This window comes from Lepidochelys kempii, chromosome 4 (genome assembly GCF_965140265.1).
Source record: "Lepidochelys kempii isolate rLepKem1 chromosome 4, rLepKem1.hap2, whole genome shotgun sequence".
Taxonomy (NCBI): Eukaryota; Metazoa; Chordata; order Testudines; family Cheloniidae; genus Lepidochelys; species Lepidochelys kempii.
In genome coordinates this window covers 68,431,642-68,455,090 of record NC_133259.1, presented here as the reverse complement: position 1 = coordinate 68,455,090, position 23,449 = coordinate 68,431,642, and the positions used below count along the sequence as shown (strand labels likewise).

The 23,449-nt window shown below is 36.9% G+C and overlaps 1 protein-coding gene across 1 annotated transcript in view; it reads right to left on the bottom strand.

The window, feature by feature from the left end:
• The window catches only part of PALLD (palladin, cytoskeletal associated protein), a 347,129-nt gene extending 335,626 nt beyond the window's left edge, over positions 1-11,503 (bottom strand). The window contains exon 1 of the mRNA XM_073341571.1: positions 10,548-11,503. Within this exon, the coding sequence (XP_073197672.1) occupies positions 10,548-11,503 (956 nt within the window). The remainder of the gene's footprint in view (positions 1-10,547) is intronic.
• Positions 11,504-23,449: the final 11,946 nt, after the last annotated feature.

The following is a 23,449-nucleotide window of genomic DNA, read 5'->3' as shown; positions in this document are numbered from 1 at the left end:
CTAATTATCTCATACTTCTCTTACACAATGCTCGTGGACTAGTCTGAGGTTGTATGTTAAACAGTCTTTTACACAGTAGGTCCACAAATTGTGAGCCTCATGACCAGTTAACATAGATTATCAGGCCCTGAAGTTCAGTTCGGCACAATTAAAATGCAAATACATGCACAGCTTTCCAAAATGGCAAATATTTTCAAAAAGCCTCCCTGTGAAGATGTCTCAGGTTTCGCCTACAAGGCAGTTATTTCCCCTAGGCCCCCTTGCTCCTGCTCTGTAACTTTATTTTCTATGATGTATAAACGTTATTACTCAGCTGCTTGCCAGGTAGTAAGCAAGGTGTTCAACTGGTATTTAACTGTTCCTGGGACAAAAATGTAACAATGAGTACTGCCTTCTCTCAACTTATCTTCCCCTCCCCTTCTGACAAGCATAGCCATATAAAACAGAAGGAAACAAACCAAAGCTGCCAATGTATGACCCAAGCTCTCTATAAAGCACTCAGATCATCAGATGAAAGGTACTGCAAAGTATTAATTATTTTTATGGCATCAGCACATACATACACTGCAGGAATGCACGATTACTGTTCCCTGATGTTAAAAGTTAATTTGATTTGAAGCAGTACATTAGGGTTAGTAACTAATACAAACATCTCAGTAATGGCCTTGCTGCACAAGGATCTTTAAAACCATCTACTTGCTTTGGCCTGCAGCTAGCTGAAAAAACAACTTTTATGGGTGATTCTACTTGGTAATTACCAGCAAAACTTTAAATGTTCAACACACTGCCTTTTCCCACAGGAAACCAGACTGATGTCAGTTTTTAAAGCAACACAAGGTCAGATTGTGCCACTCTTACTCATGTTGAATAGTACCTTACTTAAATGCAGAGTAAGGTGCTATTTAGGGCACATAAGGTTCTCAGTATCTGATCCATAATTAGCATTTGTGGATATCCAGCTCTTAAGGCAACAGATAAGATACCTTCTTCAGTGATATATAGGTATGTAATCTTTCCTATCTGAAAAGCCCCACATTTATACAATTTTAAGTGTTCACTAGAGCTGGGTGAATTATTCCTCATTAATTTAAAAAAAATTATTAAAAGTCTGTATACAGAAAAGTGCTCATCTGCTAATTACTCAATTTGTCTATATATGTCAGCTTATGGATTGCTTGCAAACTATTCACTATGACTTCAATCAATTATTCCCTGTTCTTAATTAGCTAGTCATATTTTGTGATTGGTCACCGGATGATGTGGTAATATTTCAGCTGCTTAACTAGATGACTTCCATACCCACAAAGCTTCTAAGATGGCTGCATACAAATCTAATTCAGAGCAGCATGAGTTATATTCAACACTGTCTCCCACAAAAATGTCTGTAAAAATGCGCTTGTATAAAAATTCACAAGAAGTCAAATACAAGAGTCCACACATGCTGTAAAAACCAGTTCAGGGTTTTTATCTAAGAATGTTTGTAATATTAGAGCAATATTTGGCCACTGGCACAGTCTGCTTGTATTATTGGTGCCTGTTCACAGTTTTGTGAGAGGTCTGCTATCAATTCAGTATCTGTGCTTCTTAAAAAGTATTTTTCTACATGTATGAATGGATATTACAATGCAGTGCTTATGTCACATATGAGATTTTATTTTATTTTAAATACCAACCCTCAGAATAGACAGCAGTTATTTGCTTTGACAATTTTGGCACTGTAAGTTAGAAGGAATGTTCTTGTTGATCAAGATTCTGGTTCATGAGTGTGAACACCCTCAACAACACAGTAATAAGTAATAACACAGTGGGTTCAAAAATGCAAGGCTACAGTTTGTTATTGTGTTGCATCCAATTTGGAATTACTGCTGTGCTAGTGTCTGAAATCCTAAAGCAATTATTAGCAACCATTATATTTAAAGTCACAAAAGAGTTTCTATACAACCCACTTTTCATTGTTCATAACTTTTCTGAAGTGTATTTGTGGATTAAAGTTTCCATGACTAAATGTGTGTATTTTTTAAAAGAATTCCAGGCAGTTGTGCTCAGCCACTTGAGTTATCTGAAGGTTAAAAAAACAAACAAAAGCAAACACCCCCCCCACACACTTATTCATCTTTTGAGGGCAAGCCTTTTGTGCAGAAAAATGAATAAGTGAATGAACTTTGGAAGTTTTAATTTCACATATAAATAGTTTTCACAGAGGTGTTGTAGTAGCTTTAGTAGCTTTTGATTTTTAGTGTTTGCCTTCCAGAAGGCTCTTTCGTGGATTAATGGAATCAACAGGTCTACTTGCTGCCTTCTGACTTTGTCTCACACCTCTGTAAAGGCTAACAGAATATCACATCATATAGGCATTACGAGATATATGTATGGGTGTCATTCAAGAAGTTGTATAGATGTACTACAAATGTTTAAACTGTGTTTATCAACCCTGCCTAGTTACAAAGTTCTCCCAGGCAAAGGAATACTGATTTACCTTTCTGCCTGGATCTCTTATGTAAATTAGTCAGGATAAGCCAAATACAGTGGAAGCACAGGCAAAACAAGTTAATAGGAGGATGAGTCACCAAACCAGACACAAACAGCACAGTGTCACCAAACCAAAGCACAAAGCAGTGGAGAACGAGGATCTTTTCTGGAGGTACACTTTGAAATGTATCCTTTTGAAGGTTTGTTGGCCTGCAAGAAGGATAAGAAGGGGTTTCTTTTCCCATCACTGAGGGAACAAAGAGGACAGCATTTCTTGCATCCATGAAAGTTGGATCCCGGCCCTGAGGGCTGATGACACAGAGGTTGCTTTAGATGAGAAACTTATCTTAGATAAAGGTCTAAAAGCATAACTTTTAATAGGCCTTAGTCTTTTAGAAGTGTGTTATACTTATGTTGTATTTGTAACCAATACTGTATCCATTATTCTTAACAGATTCAAGTGAGTATTGAGTGTTTATTAAACTTATTCTCCTTTTACTATAAAGTCATCTCAGGGTATGTCTACGCAGCAAAGAAAAACCTGCGGCTGGCCAACTCAGGCTCATGGGGCTTGGGCTGTGGGGCTATTTTACTGCTAAGTAGACTTCTGGGCTCAGGCACGACCCTGAGCTCCAGGACCCTTCCATCCCACAGAATCTTAGAGCTTGGTCTCCTGCCTGAGACCAGAAGTCGACACAGCAATGAAACAGCCCCATAGCCTGAGCCTCTGTGAGCCCAAGTTGGCTGGTACAGGCCAGCTGCAGGTTTCCTTCACTGCACAGCACTCTGATATTAAGAAGAATGTGCCTTCTCAGTTGAATCAAGTAAGCTTGTGAGTACACTGTCACTTTGGAGGCAACGGACTTGGCACTTATTGTGAGTGTCCAGTGATAGGAGGCTGGACACTACAGGGGGACACTTCTGGGAATTTCAGGAACCGAAGTACACCAAGTGTTAATCTGTGAGACAAAGTAAAGGCTGGCAGAGCCCTGAGAAGTTTGCTTGAGGTGGCTAAAAGACTGGGGGACATCTGTCTCCGAGTTTAGCACCAGGAAGTCTCTTTCTCTCACTGAGGTGGGGGTAACACAATGACCTATGCTTCTGGATGCTTTAAGAAATATCACAAGACCCATGGAGATGATATTTCTTTTACACCACTATCTATGGTACATGTACTAGATGAAAGGGACTAAAGGGGAATCTTTCATCTCTTTAATCCCCCTTGCACTGGCTTGCAGGACTGGCCTCAATCTGGCCCAAAGCTACCAAACTACTTAGTTTTGGTCTAGTTAACACTGCCCTATCAAACTAAATTCTTATAAGAAAGAAAAACAGATTTTCCAGATGGCCTCTAAAACTAATAAAATAAACCCAATTTTCACTGCTATTTAACAGTATTTCTTCTGTGCTTGGTCTACTATAAGTCATTAGAGTATGGCCTGCTCTGCCTCCCCCAAGGTCTTGTCAGCTTTAATTGAATAAACTGAAGTTAATGTTTTCAGTCATCAGCTATGTACATTTGCAAAGAATCCCATTTACTTAGTTTTGTAGTCCAGTTCATTAAAATTAACTTCCATGCTGTCATGAAAACATTTACAGAGTGCATTTCAGACATGGCAAACAGCTTTGTGTCTGTCAGCAAAGAATGTTTCAAGCGTCAAGTTTCAAAGTGATAATTGTATTTACTGCATTCGTATTTATAAAGCAATGCATTGTATCCCGCAAAAGTATGTGCTGTCTAAATAAGGTTATTAAATTGCTGTAATTACCCCTAATACTCTTAAACAATCCAAGATGTGGTATTACCTTCAGGCAAGTAAGCAAACATATCACAAAACACTATAACATAACTATTTAGAAATGATTTGGAATTGCATTACATACTTGTTGAACACTGATAAGCAATGACTGCAATGAAGCCAAATATATTGATTCCAAATGCTATTCTTTATCGAAAGCATCACTCCCCCACCTTTCCCCATATTCTCAGCACTGATAAGATCCTCCACTTCCAATACACTTTTCCCTTGCACCTCTGCAAGCTACACAATATTCTATTTTGCATAGGGCTTCTGATTGACAGTACTGAACTGACAAAAAAAAAGACCTCCAACAAATTAGCATATGATGGTCAGATTACTAGTATATTTCCTTTTTGCCAAAATCTTTGGCAAGAGGTGGCTAAGGTCAGAAGCTTGTAGGGGGCTAGAAAGAACAAGAGACCATGTTTTGAATTTATATGCAAGTAGGCACTCAGATAAATACTAAGTGACACAGAGAGCTGAGTCTTAGTCCTATTTTTACAGTGTAGCTTGTTATTAATAATAATGATTTTAAAACTGCAGCCTTGTAGTAGATAATCACTATTCCAGCTAATGTGCAACATGGATGCAATTAGTTCAGTGAAAATCTGCTGAAGACTTGAGTGGATCCATTCTCATCTGAGAAAGTTTGCCTATGCTCTCAGCCAAGCGCAATATTTACATAGCCACTTTAAAAAAAGTGTCCTTATAAACTTACTGTACAAAGAAAGAGACCCATTTTCTTCACATTCCCTTCAGGAATAGTTTTTAAGAATTAGAGTGGCGATGCATACACTTCGCATCAAGCCCAGAATATTCAAAATACAACTGTACTTGATAATATTATTGTTTAGTCTTTGGATTTCCTTTGTAAATAGGAATTAAGATGCTATTTATTTGGGAGCGTTAGCAAGTTTAGGTCTGCATTTTGTAACAGAAGCAGACAAAAAGGGATAACTGTTAAAGAAGTGGATCAAGTAATCTTTAGAATATTCACGATGTAATTAGAAATACATCAGGACAAAGAAACTCGTATTCACAAATAGCTGCTGAACAATAAACTGACTGAGCTGGGATTCCCTGCTAAATCCAATTTAAGACAGCAGTCCTAGGGTTTTTTTTTTTAAACAATTGCCCCATTATCTTGATATTGTCTCTCATAACTTCCATCTTTATGCACCTAACTTGTTTTATTTATACTGTGATATTTCATAGTAGAACACAAGTTTCTGTATTTTTTTAAAAGGTCGATCAGTGAAAGGTATTAGACAGACAGTCTGCCTGAGGACAGAACTCCTCTTAGCGTGCAGAAAGAATAATGGACAGCAGAAATGCATCATCTGTCAAACAACCCTCAAACATATACCAGAGGAACAAGAAATGGGTGAAATTAGTAGTTCAAGGACAGAAGAGGCAGGGATGCTGAGTGACTTTTAGAGGTTTTGCACATACAAGCTTGTTTCTAGGTCCCTGAACAGACTAAACCACATTTGAACCAGTGACTGGTGTCCAAAGTTATATAGGATACAGTATCTTATTATCAACACCCAGTCCCTGTGAAGGGTCCTTTCCCAATGACACTGAAGGGGCCTGACTCTCCTCACACCAGTTTATCACTAGTGTAACTATTTGTAAAATTTGACCATAAAGTGTGTGGGGGGGTGGAGTCAGACATTTTCCTCCAATGACAATGGGTGTTCACACACTGCATCGGTTCCCAGGCACTTATGCACAAATAATATCAACAGACAGTCATGATGCCCATTCAACACCATCTTGGCTCTTAAAAGCAAAGACGTCTTCCTAACAAGTGAAAGAAGACCACTGCTCTATCCTTCAGCCAAGCAGAGGGGAGCCTGATCTGAACCATCCTGGACACAAGGGAGTGCTGCCTCCCAGCATATTCTTCCCAATCCCACAGAATCCCTAATGTGGGTGTTCAGCACGCATGCTGGGTGGGAAGAGATCTCGTCCAGATCTCTCATCCACCCTAAAATCCACAGGGCATATCAGCACAAATTACTGCAGGCAGAATTTGCATCACTTGCTCATTGGCATCATGGCAAACCCTCCCCTCCAAAAGGAGCTCCCCAGGCAAGTTGGCTAGGAAAACCCATTTGCCCAAGCACTGTTTGGAGAAGTGACAATCACAGCATGCTTTCCAATAAAAAAAGCAGGAGAAGTGATGAAATAATCACATCAGCCATTGAGAATGCTTTTTCAATACATATTAACTTTCTTGTTGCAGCCCAAAGATGCTCAGAATTTCTATAAGAGTGGTGCTCCCTGCGCGTTCAGACACAGAAATACATTATCCCAAATGAGGAGTGAAGTAGGATTTCAGAAGGGAAAAAGAGAACTGTGATACAGGGCACAGAACAGGAAAAAGAGGACAACAGATAACTGGGAGAGACACCGAAATAGGAAAGGGATACTACTCTGATTTCTAAAATTTAACAAAAAGAATTTAACAAGGAGAAAGCAACAGAGGAAAGGAGAATATAAATCAAAGGCAAAACAACAGAAACAAAACAACGCCAAATGATTGAGAAAGGGTAAGAAAGCAAATTAGGAAAAAATGAAAAGAAGTGATGTAACATCCAGAGAAATCTCTCTTTGGACAGGGATATTATTTCATTACATTTATATATAAGCTACCGCATATCTTAATTAGGGATAGGTAAAACAGCCATAACAGTCTACTGTTAATAAACAGATTTGAAACAAATTTTTCGCTTCCTGTAGTGGGCATACTGGTAGGTTAAAAATGGCTACTATAGTTTCGTCCTCTATAATCAGGATCATAGCAATACACATAAAAGTTCCTGTATTATTATTTATATTTTAGTAGCACTATTCATAGTGTAGGTGCAGTACCCACCTATAAGATGACAATGCCTCTACCCCCAAAACACTTACATACGAGGAGTACTTTGCTACCGCAGCAATTTAACAAAAGACAGAACTTGTGGGAGATAATGAAGGAATACAAGTTAGATAACTAGTCCTCTATTTAAACACCCTCCCTTTCCTTAGGGCTTTAGCTTTGGCATAACCCTGACTAAAGGAATGCCTATTCAGATAAAAAAAAAATTACAAAGAGGACAGTAGAAGTATAGACACAGGTAACAACAATACAAGTGCAGAAGTCTGGAGTAATAGTGCTAATGGCTAAATCCTTGAACACAGCAAAACCAAAACATCAATACAGGGTATTTTAAGAATATTTCTCTGTATATAAAAGAAAAGTTACATGATTCAAGAGAATTGTTACCTACCTCATAGTTCTAACAACAGACAGGTATTTATAATCATGTGGTGAAGTAGATTGTATTTTAAGTAATTTCTCTTAAGCCAATGAAGTACATTTTATATGCTATTTCCTAGTAAAAACACTATGATATTAGAAGTAAAAAAAATTTACATATTTTAGACATCAAATATACTACACTAACAGGCTCTAGGAAGACAGAGGAGCATTAAGGTTAATTTTAGCAGAAAAGTTCTTTCTTAAAAAAAGAAAAAAATCTGAGTAAATCTATGGTAGTTACAGCAATAGTAAGATATGTGTATATGAAAAAAAAACTTTGCTATAATTTCAGCATCAGTAACAAACTTTCTGGGGTTTTAAAAGACACAACTGAGAAAGTGGGAGCACCACTGTTTTAGGGGATATTATACTATTGGTTTTGCTGCCTTTCACATGAGATATAAAACCAAGATTCTGAACACTCTTAGTCACTAAAGATTGATAGCACTTACCATACAAATATTACTGTTTGGCCCTGGTGTTATGGCCAAATTTCTGTTTAATGGGCATCTTTAGTTTCATATAGTTGGCATGCTTAGTTTTTATGGGTATGAACATTTTCACTGGTTCTACCATTATTCCCCCTAATGTTCAAGATTTTGGAAATAAGGGTGTCCAAAGTGAGGCTTCACCAATCCATATATTTAGGTCGCAAATAAGTGACCTGGTTTTCAAAGGTAACACATACCCAGAAATTCCCATTGAATGTGATCAGCAGGATGTGTAGCACTTTAGAAAATCAGGCCACTTATTTAGGTACTTAAATATGGATTAGAAAGACTAACTTCATTTATCATTCATTTATAAAAATCTGGGCCTATATACATTATATTTTCTCTCACACACAGGTGCAGAAATATCTCTGAAAATGGTAGAAACATTTTAAGTGCAGCGATTGCATGTTTTGCCTACTCCAATTTACTTCTGCAATTTCATCTGGATACATTATTTTTTCCTTCCTGTGTTGAACTACTGTGTGATGTTGTTACACAGTTCCATCCTGAAGATGGCTGATTTTCAGTGTTGGAGGGAGGAAGAATGGTGATGAAGTGATTCTTATGTGCACAATGTACAGTTCTTTGGAAGCCTTCTTAATGAACCAGGCTATGCTAATGTTAGATAGTCTTACAGTATAATAGCTGTGATTTCTCTTAAAATAGAGACTTAAAATTCAACTTGTGATTTGTTTTAATAAATAAAAACCTGGACAAGATTTGGAGATGGACTCTGGGTCTAGGTCCAAACTTCCACATAGTCTGAGAGGGTTCAAATCTTTGTTGTCACCTGTGTCTAACAACAAATTCTTAATAACTGACTGGATAATAGTACCGCTTTCATGGTTCACCCTGAAATGTATTTGTTAACTAAATAAATATATTGAAACTGCTTTATACTGCCCCCTGGTGTTATTCACTAAAGAGAAATTTTGTCAAAATTCTCATTGCCTGACTTGTGATAGAGTGACCTCTTCAGTAAAGTGGATAAGATTACAATAAGCCCCAGTGAAGAATTTTATTGGCATCGAAAATAAAATGTTATTGCAAGGTGGGGCACATCTTCTGAATCTTCCCCCCATCTCAAATCACCATTCCATTCACATTAAAGGAAAAAGCCACTGTTTCTATAGGATTCCCACAAAGGAGCATGATTTAGTTTCTCATAAGCACCTCATACACCCTAGTCCAGGAACTGTGCCCATAGGTACCCATAGCATAGGGTAGGTGCCTATACTTATATTTTATAATTCTGAAGTGTTCGGCTAGAACTGGTAAAAATAGTCAACTCAGTAGAAATGTTCAGTGTATCTGTATGACCTATTTCACTCTTGTACATTAATGTAGTATAGAACTTAACTATCAGTTCTTTCTAATCAAGCCAAAATAAATCAATTAAAGACTAAGCTTGTTTTCTGGTGTCAAACCTTTTCACATTCCCTTCCATATTAAGGTCTGCTATTTTTAGACTATTCATTCTCACTTGCTTTTCAATTTAAGGAAGTACAGCTGCTTTGAAGTACTTTAATGAATAATTGTGTTAAAATCATGTCAAAAACATGTTGCTTTGCAAAATAATTGCTTTGATCTGTCAGTTTTTTTTCTTGTTAAAGATGCGTAAGAAAACATCTGATTTAAGTTCTGACTCAAAGACAAAATATTGGCAGACACCTTTCCAGGAAATGCCCAGGTCTGCAAGTTGCAATTGCCCTCAACTTCCATTGGCTTCAAAAGGATTTGAAAGCTCTCAGTACCTTTCAGATGTTGCTTAGTTCCCTTAATAATTGTGTTTATAGCTTTTAGAAATGTAAAATTTAGAACTCTCATAATAATAGCTAACAACTATGATTTAACAATTAAGAACACTGTGAAAATTGTTATTACAGTAGATATTTCAGTATGCCCACCAAGCAAAATAATATAGGCTCAAAATTCCAATGACATACTGGAGGAAATGTTTTGATACAGGGACCATCTTGATATCTTTTGAGAATGTCTCAACCTGAAAGACTTCTGGCTGGAGGTGAGAAAATTATTAGAAAGTTTTTTCAGGTTATTTATCCAATGTACTGACTGATTGAGAGAAATGCAATATATACACTTATTACAGTCTTTGTGACTAAAGCATTTAAGGACCAGATTGTGAACCCCTTTACTCACTAGTCTCATAAGTAGTCCTATTGAAGCCAGTTTTAGGCCTGGTTCTGTCACCCTTACTTGGACTGAGTAGAACATTTTTCTGCAAGTAGAAGTCAATGGAAATATTTGTGGAGTAAGGAACCACCAAGGTAATGGTGGTAGAATCTGTCACTTCATGTATTTATTAGTAAAACCAGTTGGCTGTCAGCACGCACTGTTAGAATTTTCTTGTTCATTACCCATGAGCAGGTCCTTGGTGATACCCTTCCACAAAACTAAAATTAGAATATATCAGCCATTGCCTGTGACCATTTTAAACTGCCATGCACCTACCTGACATGAGGTGTTGGGTTTCCAGCCACTCTGCACTCCAGCAGCACCTTGCTTCCTTCAGCCACTTCCTGGCTCCTGAGTTTCTGGGTAAATCGAGGAGCTGAAGACTGATAGCTACTCGGATTGGTGAGCTCATGGTGGAAGGCAGTTCCACTTTCTTGAATGACATTCTGCCTGTCAGGGAAGGGCTCTCCATTGTGGTGAGTCTCAGGTAACTTTGCTTCAGGTTTCGTCTCTGGATATGCTTTGACAGGGCTCGGATTCACTGAAGCATTTATCATGGCTGACTGTTTCTTTTTAGGAGACAGGTATCCACTGTCTGGAGAAGAGGAGTCCCCACTGGGACTCCTGCCTCTTGCCTTTGCTGCTTCTCTAAATATGGAAGAAAGTTCTTCAATGAACATGGCAGCCTTGTCACACAGCTTGTTCCTGAAAGGAGCATCTCCCTGGGACATCGATTTGGTTTTTGGGCTTGTCTTTTGCGTATTTGGACTACATCTCTCTGCATTTCTTAGACTCCGAATAAAGCTGGGGCTAGCCGTTAGTGAGGGCGAGATGCTGCCTTGCCTCCCAGGGACAGTGCAAATGCTGCTTGCTGCCTGAGGGGACATGGGTGGTTGCTGTTTCTGTTGCTCTGGGAGAGTTTGAGCTGTGCTGAATAGTGAATTTGGACTGCTCACCTGAAGCCTCCCCAAAACATCTTGTTCGTGGTCTTTGGCCTTCCTAGAAGAAGCATATTCTGATGAGTTTGGAGAAGTGTTGAAATGATGAGTGAACCCCTGTTCTACATTCTCATTCTCCTTCACTGAATTAGCAATAGCTTCTCTGGCAAGGTCAAGGCTTTTACTTATCTCCTCCTTGCTGAGAAATGCAGATAGCTCATTTGAAACCTCTCCATCCTGTATGCCTGATAGGGAATCATAAAAAAAGTCATGAAAGGAGGAAGCCTCTGACATGTTTTCAGAGTAACCCTCGTGGGCTCTTTTCTCTGCTGAGTAAGCCTCCTTCAGCATTAAGGGTAGAGACACCACCTGCTCATGCCTTCTGTCTTGCATGCTGGAAGAAAATGCACATAAGGAGTGTGACAATAAAACAAACACTTTTGTCATATAACTGTAGATTCATTATTTACAAAGGACATGATACAAGAGCAGGCATGAAAAAGTCAAATCCTAATGATGTAAGAATTATTTGTAGCACGATCATTCACTTTGAGTTAGAATAGGCCTGACTGACACTGAGCAAGAGCAGCTTGTTATAAAGTAAGTGTTTTAGGAGTGGGTCCTCTACATGCAGTCCTGTTATGAATTTGTAAGGGTTTTGTTTTGTTTTTCCCCTGCATGTTGGCTAGCACAATCTCATCTCCTCCAAATGATTTTCAGTGATTTATTGGTTCCTATTAATCTTACCCATTCTATTATTATATGTTTAGGTTCATGATCATTTCCATGATGTACCTGCATTTCTCTCCCCACAAAATTGCCTTCAAAATCATAACATATTGCAACATTAAATCACAATAAGAGATCATTGAAATGATTTAAGCAAATTATTAGTATTAGTATTGTTAGAATCTGAATGAATGGGGTCCCTAGAATTCCATTGATTAGAATTGCCATGCTTTCTCCTAGTTAATAATATAAAATTATTATTAATTATGTTATTTATGATCTTCTTCTAGTTGTTAATATTTCATTTCCTTCACTGCTGTTGGAACATGCATGTTCCTTGGTAGCGTTATTATATACAGTGATAATTTAAATTAATAGAATATCAGACTACCATAAACTATAAACACTGTAAAGCAACATTGAAGGGAGTGTGATGCATACATCTTACAAGTCATTTTGTATCAAGCAGCTTCTGCACAAAGATAAAATTGTCTATAACCCTCCTCAGTTTTTCTACAGCATTTTTAAGCATCTCATTCCTTGCTTGTTCTGTGGTGGCAGAATAAACCCAGTTCCCCAAATGGAATGATATGCAAGAAGTTCCATGAGTTGAAGCTTGTTTGGTTTCCTGGATGCTACATTGGTGACAACTTGGCTCCAAAAACGATAACTCCTTCTTCTGAATATTAATTCAGCTGAACAACAGTGATTTAAATATCCCTGATTGTCATGACCATATATATATATATATTCTCATTTCCATGGGAGTTTAATTTCTTGTAACTAGATTGCTTAAAAGTTTCCATGTTCACAGTATGCCCTATTCCATTTCCTCAGTGCTAGCTGGCTCGATAGTCATGAGATGCACTCTGATGTATTTTACACTGGCTCATGAACACTCCAATTACTTCTAGTTACTTCACTGAGGCTTACTCAGCAAATAATCATTAGCTGATTGACTGATTGAATTCTTGGACTAGTATATGCCTTTCTTGATATCTCTTTTTTTCTGTGTGCTCTGCCAGTGGATTACAACCAAGCACATACAAGTACAGGGAAGCTAAAGAGTTTGTTTTATGGTTCAACATTTGAAGCATAGTTTTATAGAGTAGGTTGATGGGGTAGTCCTTGCTTTAATTAGGTGGTCTCTTTGCCTTTATTCGCATTTACAGGGGAACAAATCTAGCAATCATGCCAATATATTGTCAACAAAATCTAAAAAAGTATGTACAACATAACTGGCTACAATTTAGCAATTTTAGAAAATGAACCCAACCTGATCTAGATGCTCAGCTGTTACGGCAGCTGGATGAATGCCAGGGAATCAAGAGTCAAATCTGGAGAATTTGTGTTTCTGGAATACTTAGTAATTTTTTTAAACTTCATATTCAAATGAATAAATATGCTACTGTGTATGGATAATGTATTGCTTTAAGTCATATTGTGCATCACAAGCATATCTTTACACAAATCTGATTCACACTGTTTCTTCTTCATACTGTAGCTTATATCTCAATGTGAAATGTTACAAAATAAGTTAAACTGTCCTGACTTTCACCCTATGCTATTCTGTTGTCTCACTGGGATATAGCTCAGGGCAGAATTTGGCCCTTTGCTGCTCAGCATAACAGAGAATGGTTAGTTTCTAGTAAAATGAATATATTGTGAACACATGCTACAATTATTTGAGCTTATATCATTATGTATCTTATTAGATAAAAACAATGGTTTACAGATGACTGAAGGTCATAATTTTCAAAGTATGATGCCTAAAGTTAGGCATCTAAATCCATATTGAGGTATCTAAATAATTGGCTAGATTTTCAGAGGTGCTGAGTACCTCAATGAGAACTACAGGTTCTTAGCATTTCTGAAAAATCTGGCTACTTATTTTGGTGCCTAAATATGGATTCGTATGTCTCTCTTTAGGCATCTAAGTTTGAACATTTTGGTCTAAAAGACACTTTTAAAACTTATATTGTAATGTATAAATCCACTGTAATCCAGGGAATCCAAAATTTCCTTTAGAGCAACTTGCTTGTTTAAGTCACAGCTAAATGAAGTTAAAATAACACTAACCCTATCAAATAGCACATAAGATCATAATTAAAATATCTAATTCTATTTCTAGCATCTATTGGTTATACAACAGAATATTTATAATGGTGCTTTGCACTTTTAGCTAATGAGTATATTCACCATTATTAATGCACTATATTTTTTAAAGACAACATGGAAAATAAAAATTTTGCATATATATTATTTGGAATGTTTAACTTTACAGAAAATATATTATGCACAAATTATTTCCATGGTACAATTTGATATTTATCTTGTCATATAAAATCACAGATACTATACCCATTAACATGGTAAAATAATTAATTAAAAATCTATTTTATTACAGTGGCAATAATTTTTACACTTTTAGAAAATACATGAATAATTCATCAGTTTTAAAGCATTAAATGAATAAATATTAAGGTACAGAGTACCATGGAAAATAATTTTACAGATCTCATTTTCTCATTGTAATGAAAAGAGAAATACTAAGGAAAAATACAAACATCTTTAAAATTTGTGAAAATTGTGTTAAGAAAAATCACAGATTAAAAAAATCAAAATAAAATCAAGCCCACTCAAATGAGTAACAGAGTTTAAGGAAAATTTCTAATGGTGTTTCAAAAACCAATAAATACTTATTTTGCTATGGATTTTGAAGCCCTGGGCTATTATTCCCTGAGAATAATTAATTGAATTCACAAAACAAACAAAAAAATACAGACCTTATATTTGTTAGGCCAGTTTGAAGAGTCTCACATATAATTAATTTCAGGAAAGGCTTCTTTTTTCTTCTTCGCTTAAGAAAGCTGAAAGTTGCTTTAACTATTCAAAAATGATTGCTTGGTCCTGAGTAAGCATTGAGGCGACTGTGGCCTATGAATTACATCTGTCCTCTGTGACTATGTATTCTTACCGCACTCATCTATATTTGGTAACTGAACTCATATTTCAGCAGACTGCCACTATCTGGAATTCCAGCAGAAAGGACGTTAGCCCTGGAAGCCACAACAAGTTCTGTGTACTTGGTGCTTAGAAACTCAAGGAAATTAATGTTGAAATGTTCCATTTTTGTTGTATTCTAGAAAGGATTTCAGTCTGTTTTACATTATTCAGGAATTATAAATCCGACACTTGTTCACAATCAAAGTGCCTCCATTCACCAGAAATAGAAAGTACAGTCTGTGGTTTGATTTACAGGGTTGTTTTTTTTTTTTTAAAGTTCCTTGTAAGGAGTTTCATCTTAACATTTGTTTTTTATTTTTACCACATTAAATTGAAAAAAAAAGGTTTTGTATTAAAATAGTTGTAAATTAGTCAATATATGTTATAGAGATACATATGAAAACAAAATATTCTAACGAGAAAAATATTATACTGAATTTAGATATGTGATTAGAGATAAGTTGTTGGTGGAAGATAAATGTCCATTTCAAGACTGGCAATATATCTTACTACTAATAATGTGGCCCTATCATCAGAAGACAAACCAATTTACTATTGTAATAGTTATCACTCAGAAACGATACTGATGAAAATCTCATACATTTACCAACAAACGAAACAAGTTGCACAATGAAAATATAGTTGATATATATAGCATTATATTGCTCTGTAGTGTGCTAAACGATCACAGTTCTACGTTCTCATACTGACCTTGCCCAGGAAGACGTTTTGCCTGATTACAGACTTTAGTGAAAATTTTGTCTGAGTTTTCTGTCCAAAAATGCACCTGTAACTTTCTAACATTCATATACTTCATTTTTATTTTGGTTAATTTGGTATGTTTCTTTTTATCTTCATATCTACAACCCATTTCTTTTAACTAGAGATGCAGTATATGAAGTAATATCTATCAGTGGATTCACTGAGATTTTCCCCAGTAGTTTGCAGTGTTGTGGTAGCTGTATTGGTCCCAGAATATTGGAGAGACAAGGTAGATGAGGTAATTTTTTATTGGGCCAACCTCTGCTGGTGAAAGACACAAGCTTTTGAGCTTACACAGCTCTGTGTAAACTTGAAAACTTGTCTCTTTCACCAACAGAAATTGATCCAAGGAAAGAAATTACCTCACCCACCTTGTCTCTCTCATCTTGTTGAAGCCAATGGCACTGCTCATGTGCGTAAAGGTAAGCACATGTATAGACGATTGCAGGATTGGAGCCAAGACTTGCAAACTGTAGGTCCAATACAAGGGTCCAATCCTGCAACCACTTATCACCACGTGCAATGCTTACCCATCACATTACTTAAAAACTGGGTTCTGTATTTAACATGAACAAGTGCTATAGCAGAGCTATTTCATTTTGAAAAAGCATATTGGGCTATCAATTCCTTTTTAAAAAGTAGGTGCAGTCTTTCCCTCACTTTATCTCTCTCTCCCGTTTCGAATTTACATTGATCATACCATAAATGCAACAGTGCTTGAATCCATTTACAGCTCTGTTAAGATGTAAGATTTTCACCTCATCTACACTATAACTTTTAATTGAGTTTTTAACTAGTTAGTGGCATGGCTGGCTCTAAACATGGTCTGCGTCCATATATAATAATTAATTCGAAACCAAAAAACTTCAAGTTCCATTAGTTAAGGTGCAGCGGTTCTCAAACTGTGGGTTGGGACCCCAAGTGGGGTCACCAGGGGTGGAGCTAGACTTGCTGGGGCCCGGGGCCAAAGCCTCAGCCCCACCACCCAAAGCCAAAGCCAAAGCCTGAGCCCCATTGCCCGGGACTGAGGACATCAGCTCTGGGAGGCAGGGCTTAGGTTACAGGCCACCCCTCCTTGGGGCTAAAGCCCTTGGGCTTTGGCCCCCCTGCCTGGGGTGATGAGGCTTGGGCTTTGGCCCCCTGCCTGGGGCAGCAGGGCTCAGGTGGGCTCAGGCTTTGGTCCCCACTCCTAGGGTCATGTAGTAATTTTTGTTGTCAGGTGGGGGTCACAGTGCAATGAAGTTTGAGAACCCTTAATGAATAAACAAAAGCATAGAAAATAAAGCTAAGGAATAAAAAGAATTAAATGTTGGAAAGTTGAGTACTCTCAAATTAGGAAATGACAGAATGAACACTGCTCATTCAGTCTTAATTTTCTCCCCTTCTGTGGTATGCATTATGGTACAAACTCTAATTACATGATCCATTATTTATTATTAATTATTATTATTATCACACAGGATACCTAGCTCATACAAAGCAGAGGACAAATGTGCTCTGAGGATGAATTGGGACTCTGTAGTGAAGGACTCTGTTGTCTGCTTCATTTGTTGCAGAAGCCGGAAGGTTTGTAGTGAAGGAGGCAGGAGTCTGCAGGAAGAGAAAGGATGGTCTTGTCATTAGGGCAGTTGAATACTACCATTAAGTCTAGGATTCGGCCACTGCCACTGAGTTCTTATGTGAGGCTGGGCAAGTCATTTACACCAAACTTTTCACAGATAGACACTTCTGCATGTAATTAAAGACTGTATCAAAAAGCATTCATACAAGGAGGCTGAATTAAGCTTTCTGGGCAACTTGAGAATGCATGACTTTGCAACCTTTCAATCCTTAACTTTGTATTTCCTAATTTTTACAGTTTCATTCATTGATGAGAACAAGCTTGACTAAGGTTAAACCAAGTTTCTTGTTTATGGATTTCCTTAGTTTTTTTAATAGAAAGAAAATATTTTCTATATCTTTGCCCATTTAAAGAATAAAGGACTTACACAATTCTGGTCTTCAGTGTATTTTTTGCCATTGTTTATCTTTGTGATGCTCCATATTTCACCACTCACTGCCGTGTTGACCAATATGTTGAAAGTTAATAAATTAAAGTGCCATCAAATGAAACACATTTGTTTTTTTTAATGCAACTTTGTTTCCCCGCAACTTATAAATGACACTGTTTTTAACTGTGTAACAACACTAAGTAGGGACTTATAGCTAAAATTCCCTGCCTATTTAAAAGGTAAATTCAGAAAGTCATTCCCCTCCCATTTGTAAGCAACACTTACAAAATGCCACCTCCTTGTCATGTAAATTGTTTCTTATTTCCATGTAACCCTTTTTGAGGACAGTAACGATTATCCTTTGAAAAGAAACAGTGTCATTTACCCCAGTACAAACCTAAAGGAGCATCGCAGGAGCTTGTCCAAACCCAGTCAGCTTTCTATCTACCCTTCTCTGTGAGAATGTTCCAGTACCTGAAGGAAATCAATAATCAAAGGCAGCTGTTGCCATGACAACCAGGGCACTCTTCTCAAGTATGAAATGGAACTGGAGGGGGAGGGAGTGATAAGTGGCTGACTAGTTCTGATGTCACAATGTCACTGCTCAGGCAGCAGCAGTAGCCAGTGAATCGGGGGAGGGGGGGAATGGGAGAGAGAATCAAGCTTTTCCAGTGTTCCAGTTTTCTCAAATTTCCTAAAAACCCAACATACAAACACAAACTATGTATGAGGGATTATTCCACACATGTTAATTAGTGGCTGAAATCTGGTTCAAATTTCCCATGGCATGTTTACAAAAGAGGGTTCCTAACGCAGGTGACGCACTGAGGTACAGACTCTGTAAAACAGAAAATTATTTTGCAACCTTAACTATGGTCTCTTTAGTGCAAGACCATAATACTGTTGTTGCCTCTATGCTCAGTGGCAGCAGAGGATGGGACCTTACAGGTCAGCTTTTCATTGGAGGAGAAATCAATGACATGGAATCTGAGTATATTCTTAGTGCAACTGGTTTATTTTACACATACAGTCCAGTCCTTGAACTGAGGAGGTCACAAGCAGCACAAAGGCCAGCCCCTCTTTCAAGTATCTCAGCCCAAATACCAGTGCTTGAACTCTAAAAACAACCCCACCTCAAGAATTTATTCTAGTTAGTGAGATTAAGGCAGAGAGTAAACTCCTTTGCTGCTCACCATAGATCTCCCTAAAGAATCTGCATAACAAAACTTATAACGTGGCCTTTTCTTCCAAGACTAAAAACTTGCTCTCATGCTAAGAAAAAAGAGCTTCTAACCTAAATTTATCAGTACCATCTGGTGACTTCTGCCATAACAATACCTATATGTTGGTAACTAGCACCTGGCAGTGTGACAACGCTGCCAGGGACTTAAATTAAGAGAGTTTATTCTCAGAAAACAGTTCAGCACACCTTTTTTCCCCCAGTGCAAATGGATCCCTTACCATATCTGTGTAATCAAATTGGCTGGTCCTCTTTCCTCTCATCTCTCTGTAATGTAGGCTATCCCTGAGTACAGTTCCTAACAAACTGATAATGCTGTTCTTGGTTAAATTCTTCAGGAACTTTTTACTCTGCTAAAGCACTATGTGATGGCTGCATGGAATTTTTTTTCCTGAATGCAATGATACAAACATGCTTAGACAGCATGATAAAAAATAGAGGCACAGACATGGATGACAATATATTTATGACTAAATCTGGTGTTTGCAGGGTGGATAAAGATCAATGATTTTAAAAAAATGGATTTTTTTATTTAAATCAATTTTTTTGATAAAATGCTTTTGTAGGAAAAAAACTATCTAAAGATAGTTTTAATTAAGATACATTATAGCTCAAAGATATCTCATCATGGAATAGGGATTATTAATTCTAATTCTATAGTATGAGACAATATATTCATGTAATGTTTAAGAAAAGTTTTGTAAATGAGTTCCAATAGTTCATGGATTAGGGACCTATTCTTATGGGGTTCCAGGGGCTTCTGTATAGATAATTAAGGTTAATCTTTCTATCTACCCAATGGAACTCAGTGCTCAGTATAGAAGATACCATCAGAGATACTTAGTTTTGCAGTTCTCAAACTGGATTTGTCTCTCAAGAGATAACATGCTTGTTAACAGCAAAAAATTTTTTAAATAAATAAATAATATATAGAGGTGAGAAATAACAGACCTCAACCCTATTTTCCCTCTGCAAATTTGTGAACACAGAGTCAATCCCTTATCTCTCTCTAAAAGTGCAAAGTTTCAAAAAATTCAAAGAATCAAAAGATTGTTGGGGGTGGAATAGATCTGGACAAGGAGAAGAAGCCTGGAGATAAATGTGAGACGGGAGGGACAGGCAGTAGAAACAAAAGTGGAACTGTTTGAACAGCATATTCCAGAAGTTTTGAGGTCTTTCTGAGTGTAGCCTTTATTGATTTGAGATCTACCATACCATTCTCTCACTAGAAGGGAAAACCTATAATGGCAGCAGGCCATAAAAGAGACCCAGTTTGGGAATAAGAATCATTCAAGAAACATAAATTTGCTGGTGATGTTTTAAAGAAAGTCACACCAGTGAACCGGTGGAAGGCACTAAAGCACTTGGATTCAGAGACTTTTGAAGTGATAATCTCACTTTTAATAGCAGTAGCTTCTTCTGCCTGTGTAGAAAGAATATTTTCTTCCTTTGGACTAATTCATTCCAAATTGAGAAATTGTTTGGGACCTGAAAAAGCAGGAAAGCTTGTTTTTCTTTTCCAGATTATGAAAAAACAGGAAAATGAAGGTGAAGACCACTGAGTTAGCTGCAGAAGCCAGTATTTTAAGTTTCTCATGTTGATCTGGCTGACACAGTCAATTTAATTTTTATTATTTTTTAAATATTTCATTTAATTTTTTTAGTTAAAACAATTTTAACAAAAACAAACCTGATTTTAAAAAACTTGAATGTTTAACTAAATTCAAAAATTCATAAGCTTGTTTTGTTAAAATATTATATGTTTGCTGTTGAAGAAAAATATCCAGAATACATAACGTTGCTGTTTTAGTTAAATAAAACAATTTAAATGTCTGTCTGGTGATGTTCTCCTCCTAATACAGCATGGCAAGAAAATCCTCCAAATATTAATGATTAACTTGTTTAATTGGAGATAGTTCACCTTCCAATGACTTCATAAATATCTGCTTCAATTACCTTTGGTAAATGAAATAACCAACCAACCAATCATTCATTTTCTGATATAGCTGTAAAACTAATCTGAAAAGTTTTCAAAATAAATCACTTTAAAAATGTATATTGTGTACCTTCTAAAAATCTTCGAGTTGTGAAGAATATGTATTAAGGTTATAACAACCAACAAGAATGCACTTTTATATAGAAATCCATAATTAAATTGAGTCTTCCTGACTAGTGATTTAAATCATGATTTAAATCAATTTGATTTAAATCAGATCCACCCTGGCTGTTTGGACACATCTAACCTGTGTTTGTTATAAATGGATCAGAAGAGAGTGTCACAAAATAGTAACAAAAACATGGCTGCTGTATGAAGACTAAATAGCACCTGTGGTAGTAAAACAATTTCCCTAAAAGTCTCCAGACTTCCTGTGGCAATGCAAATAACATACTGTTCTAATTTCATCAGTTTTATTGCAAGTCTATAATGTGTGATGATGCCATATGAGTAAGGGCACGCCTAGACTGTGATTGCAGCATGAGTCAATGTACCCAAGATAGCTTTAATCTAGTTAGCTCAGGTCCTGGACAGGGCTGGCTCCAGGCACCAGCTTTCCAAGCAGGTGCTTGGGGCAGCATTTAGAATGGGATGGCAGTCCATGTCCCGCGGCGGCAATTTGGCTATAAGTAACAAAGCAAAAATTGCAACAAAAGTAATAATGACAATTTTATTTACAGAGCACAATCACTGACAAAGTTCTTAAGTGGCTGCATATAATAAAACAATTTTAAATAAACTGAAAACAAATATTGACAATTCTCAGTCATAACAAATAGGTCAAAGGGTTCTGAAAAAGAGAGGGGCAATAAGTTGAATATGGGAAAAGAAAGCTAATAAATATATTGTAAAGGACTTAAATTCTCTCTTAAAAATGGGGAGAGCTGGAATTCATGGGGAAGAAGGCTTCTCAGTCCTAGGAAGGGCTTTGCAGAAGACATGATGGAGCTATAGACCCCTGGCCCAGCCCTTTTTATCCCTACTACCAACACTGGAGCATATCCTCCCTCAGGAAGCCTCATTGTTGCTTTTATCCTCCCTCAGGAAGCCTCATTGTTTAATCTATTATTAAACAGAAACACTGCACACAGTTGATAGACAAATGATTACAGTATACTATAGTAGCTTGGCTTTACAATTACTGGCAACTGCTGAAGCCCCAGAGCATTATTTTGTAAGGAATTAGAGATTTGCTTCTCGAATGATTTAATATCCCTTGACAAATAAAAAGCAAAATGAGGTCCACAGATTTACACTTAAGGTGAAGAAGTGCAAACTAAAGCTGACCTACTAGCTTTCTTGCTGATGAAATGCAAGGAACTTCCTGAACTGAGGAGTGAAAGTGATACTAAGGAAGGCTCTGCACATGTACATCCTAGCTAGATAGCAGCATTAAGATCAAAGGGTGACCTGGAACTCCTCAGGGCTTTCCATCAATCAAATCTTTGTGTGTGTAAACACATTATGTTATTAAGGTTTTACTGAAATTCTCCAGAGAAGTTTAAAGCAAGGGAGCCAGAAATTTAGTACAATGAAATCTAATCTTATTTTATATCAGTTTCAAACAAGTAACATCTTCAAATATTTAGTTTAAAATGAATTATTGTTAATTATGTCGTAAAGAAAAAACAATGTGCTTGGTGTTGTATAAGATACAGAATATAGACAATTCCTCTCTTGAAAAGTTCACAGTCCAAACAAGACATAGACTGGGCTAGACTCTCATAGTTCCATTAAAGTCAATAGGACTATACTAATTTACAACAACTGAGGCTCTGGATCAGGACAGAGAGGATGCACTGAGAAGCCCAGAGAAGGGAATGGCTAGGATTGTTTTAAAATAATTAATATTTTTATAATGAAAGTGCTTAGTTAATTTTGAAGGAAGAAATTCACTTCTGTGCAGAGGGCCCAGACAAAACCTATACACCACTTAATTCCATTTAAATATCCAGAGGACACTATAGATTTAAAAAAAAAAAAGTGCCAAAAAGCTCAGTGGAAATTAGTAGACCTTTCCTAAAGAAAGATGCAAGGCTGTTAAATACTTAACTGCTATATCAGCTGTTCTAGACCATCTTTGGGGTTGGAGTGCAATTCCAAGTTTCAGAATTTGGGGATAAAAATATATGAATGTATGCAAATATATAAACATTTATGCAAATGTGTTATCTGCTATGTTTTTGTTAGCGGATATTGGCAGCTAATGGGGGAAGAAGAAAAAAATCAAGAGGCCAATTTTCTCCTGGGTTCAGAGACACTTGGAAGTTAATAAAGGTGACAGGAGACAGGAGTGATATGATGTGACAGAGGCAGAGAAAGCAAGGACAAATTCTGGCAATGTAGCAACCTGGGGACAAACACAGAAGAGAGGAGTACTGTAGGAAGAAAAGGAAAATCTTAGTATAAAAAAATGCAAAAAATCAGTATGAAACCTTGGCTGCTAAATTGAGATTAGTATATATCTTACATTTCTTTTTTTTTAAAAAGTTACATCAATGTAAATTTAGATTAAC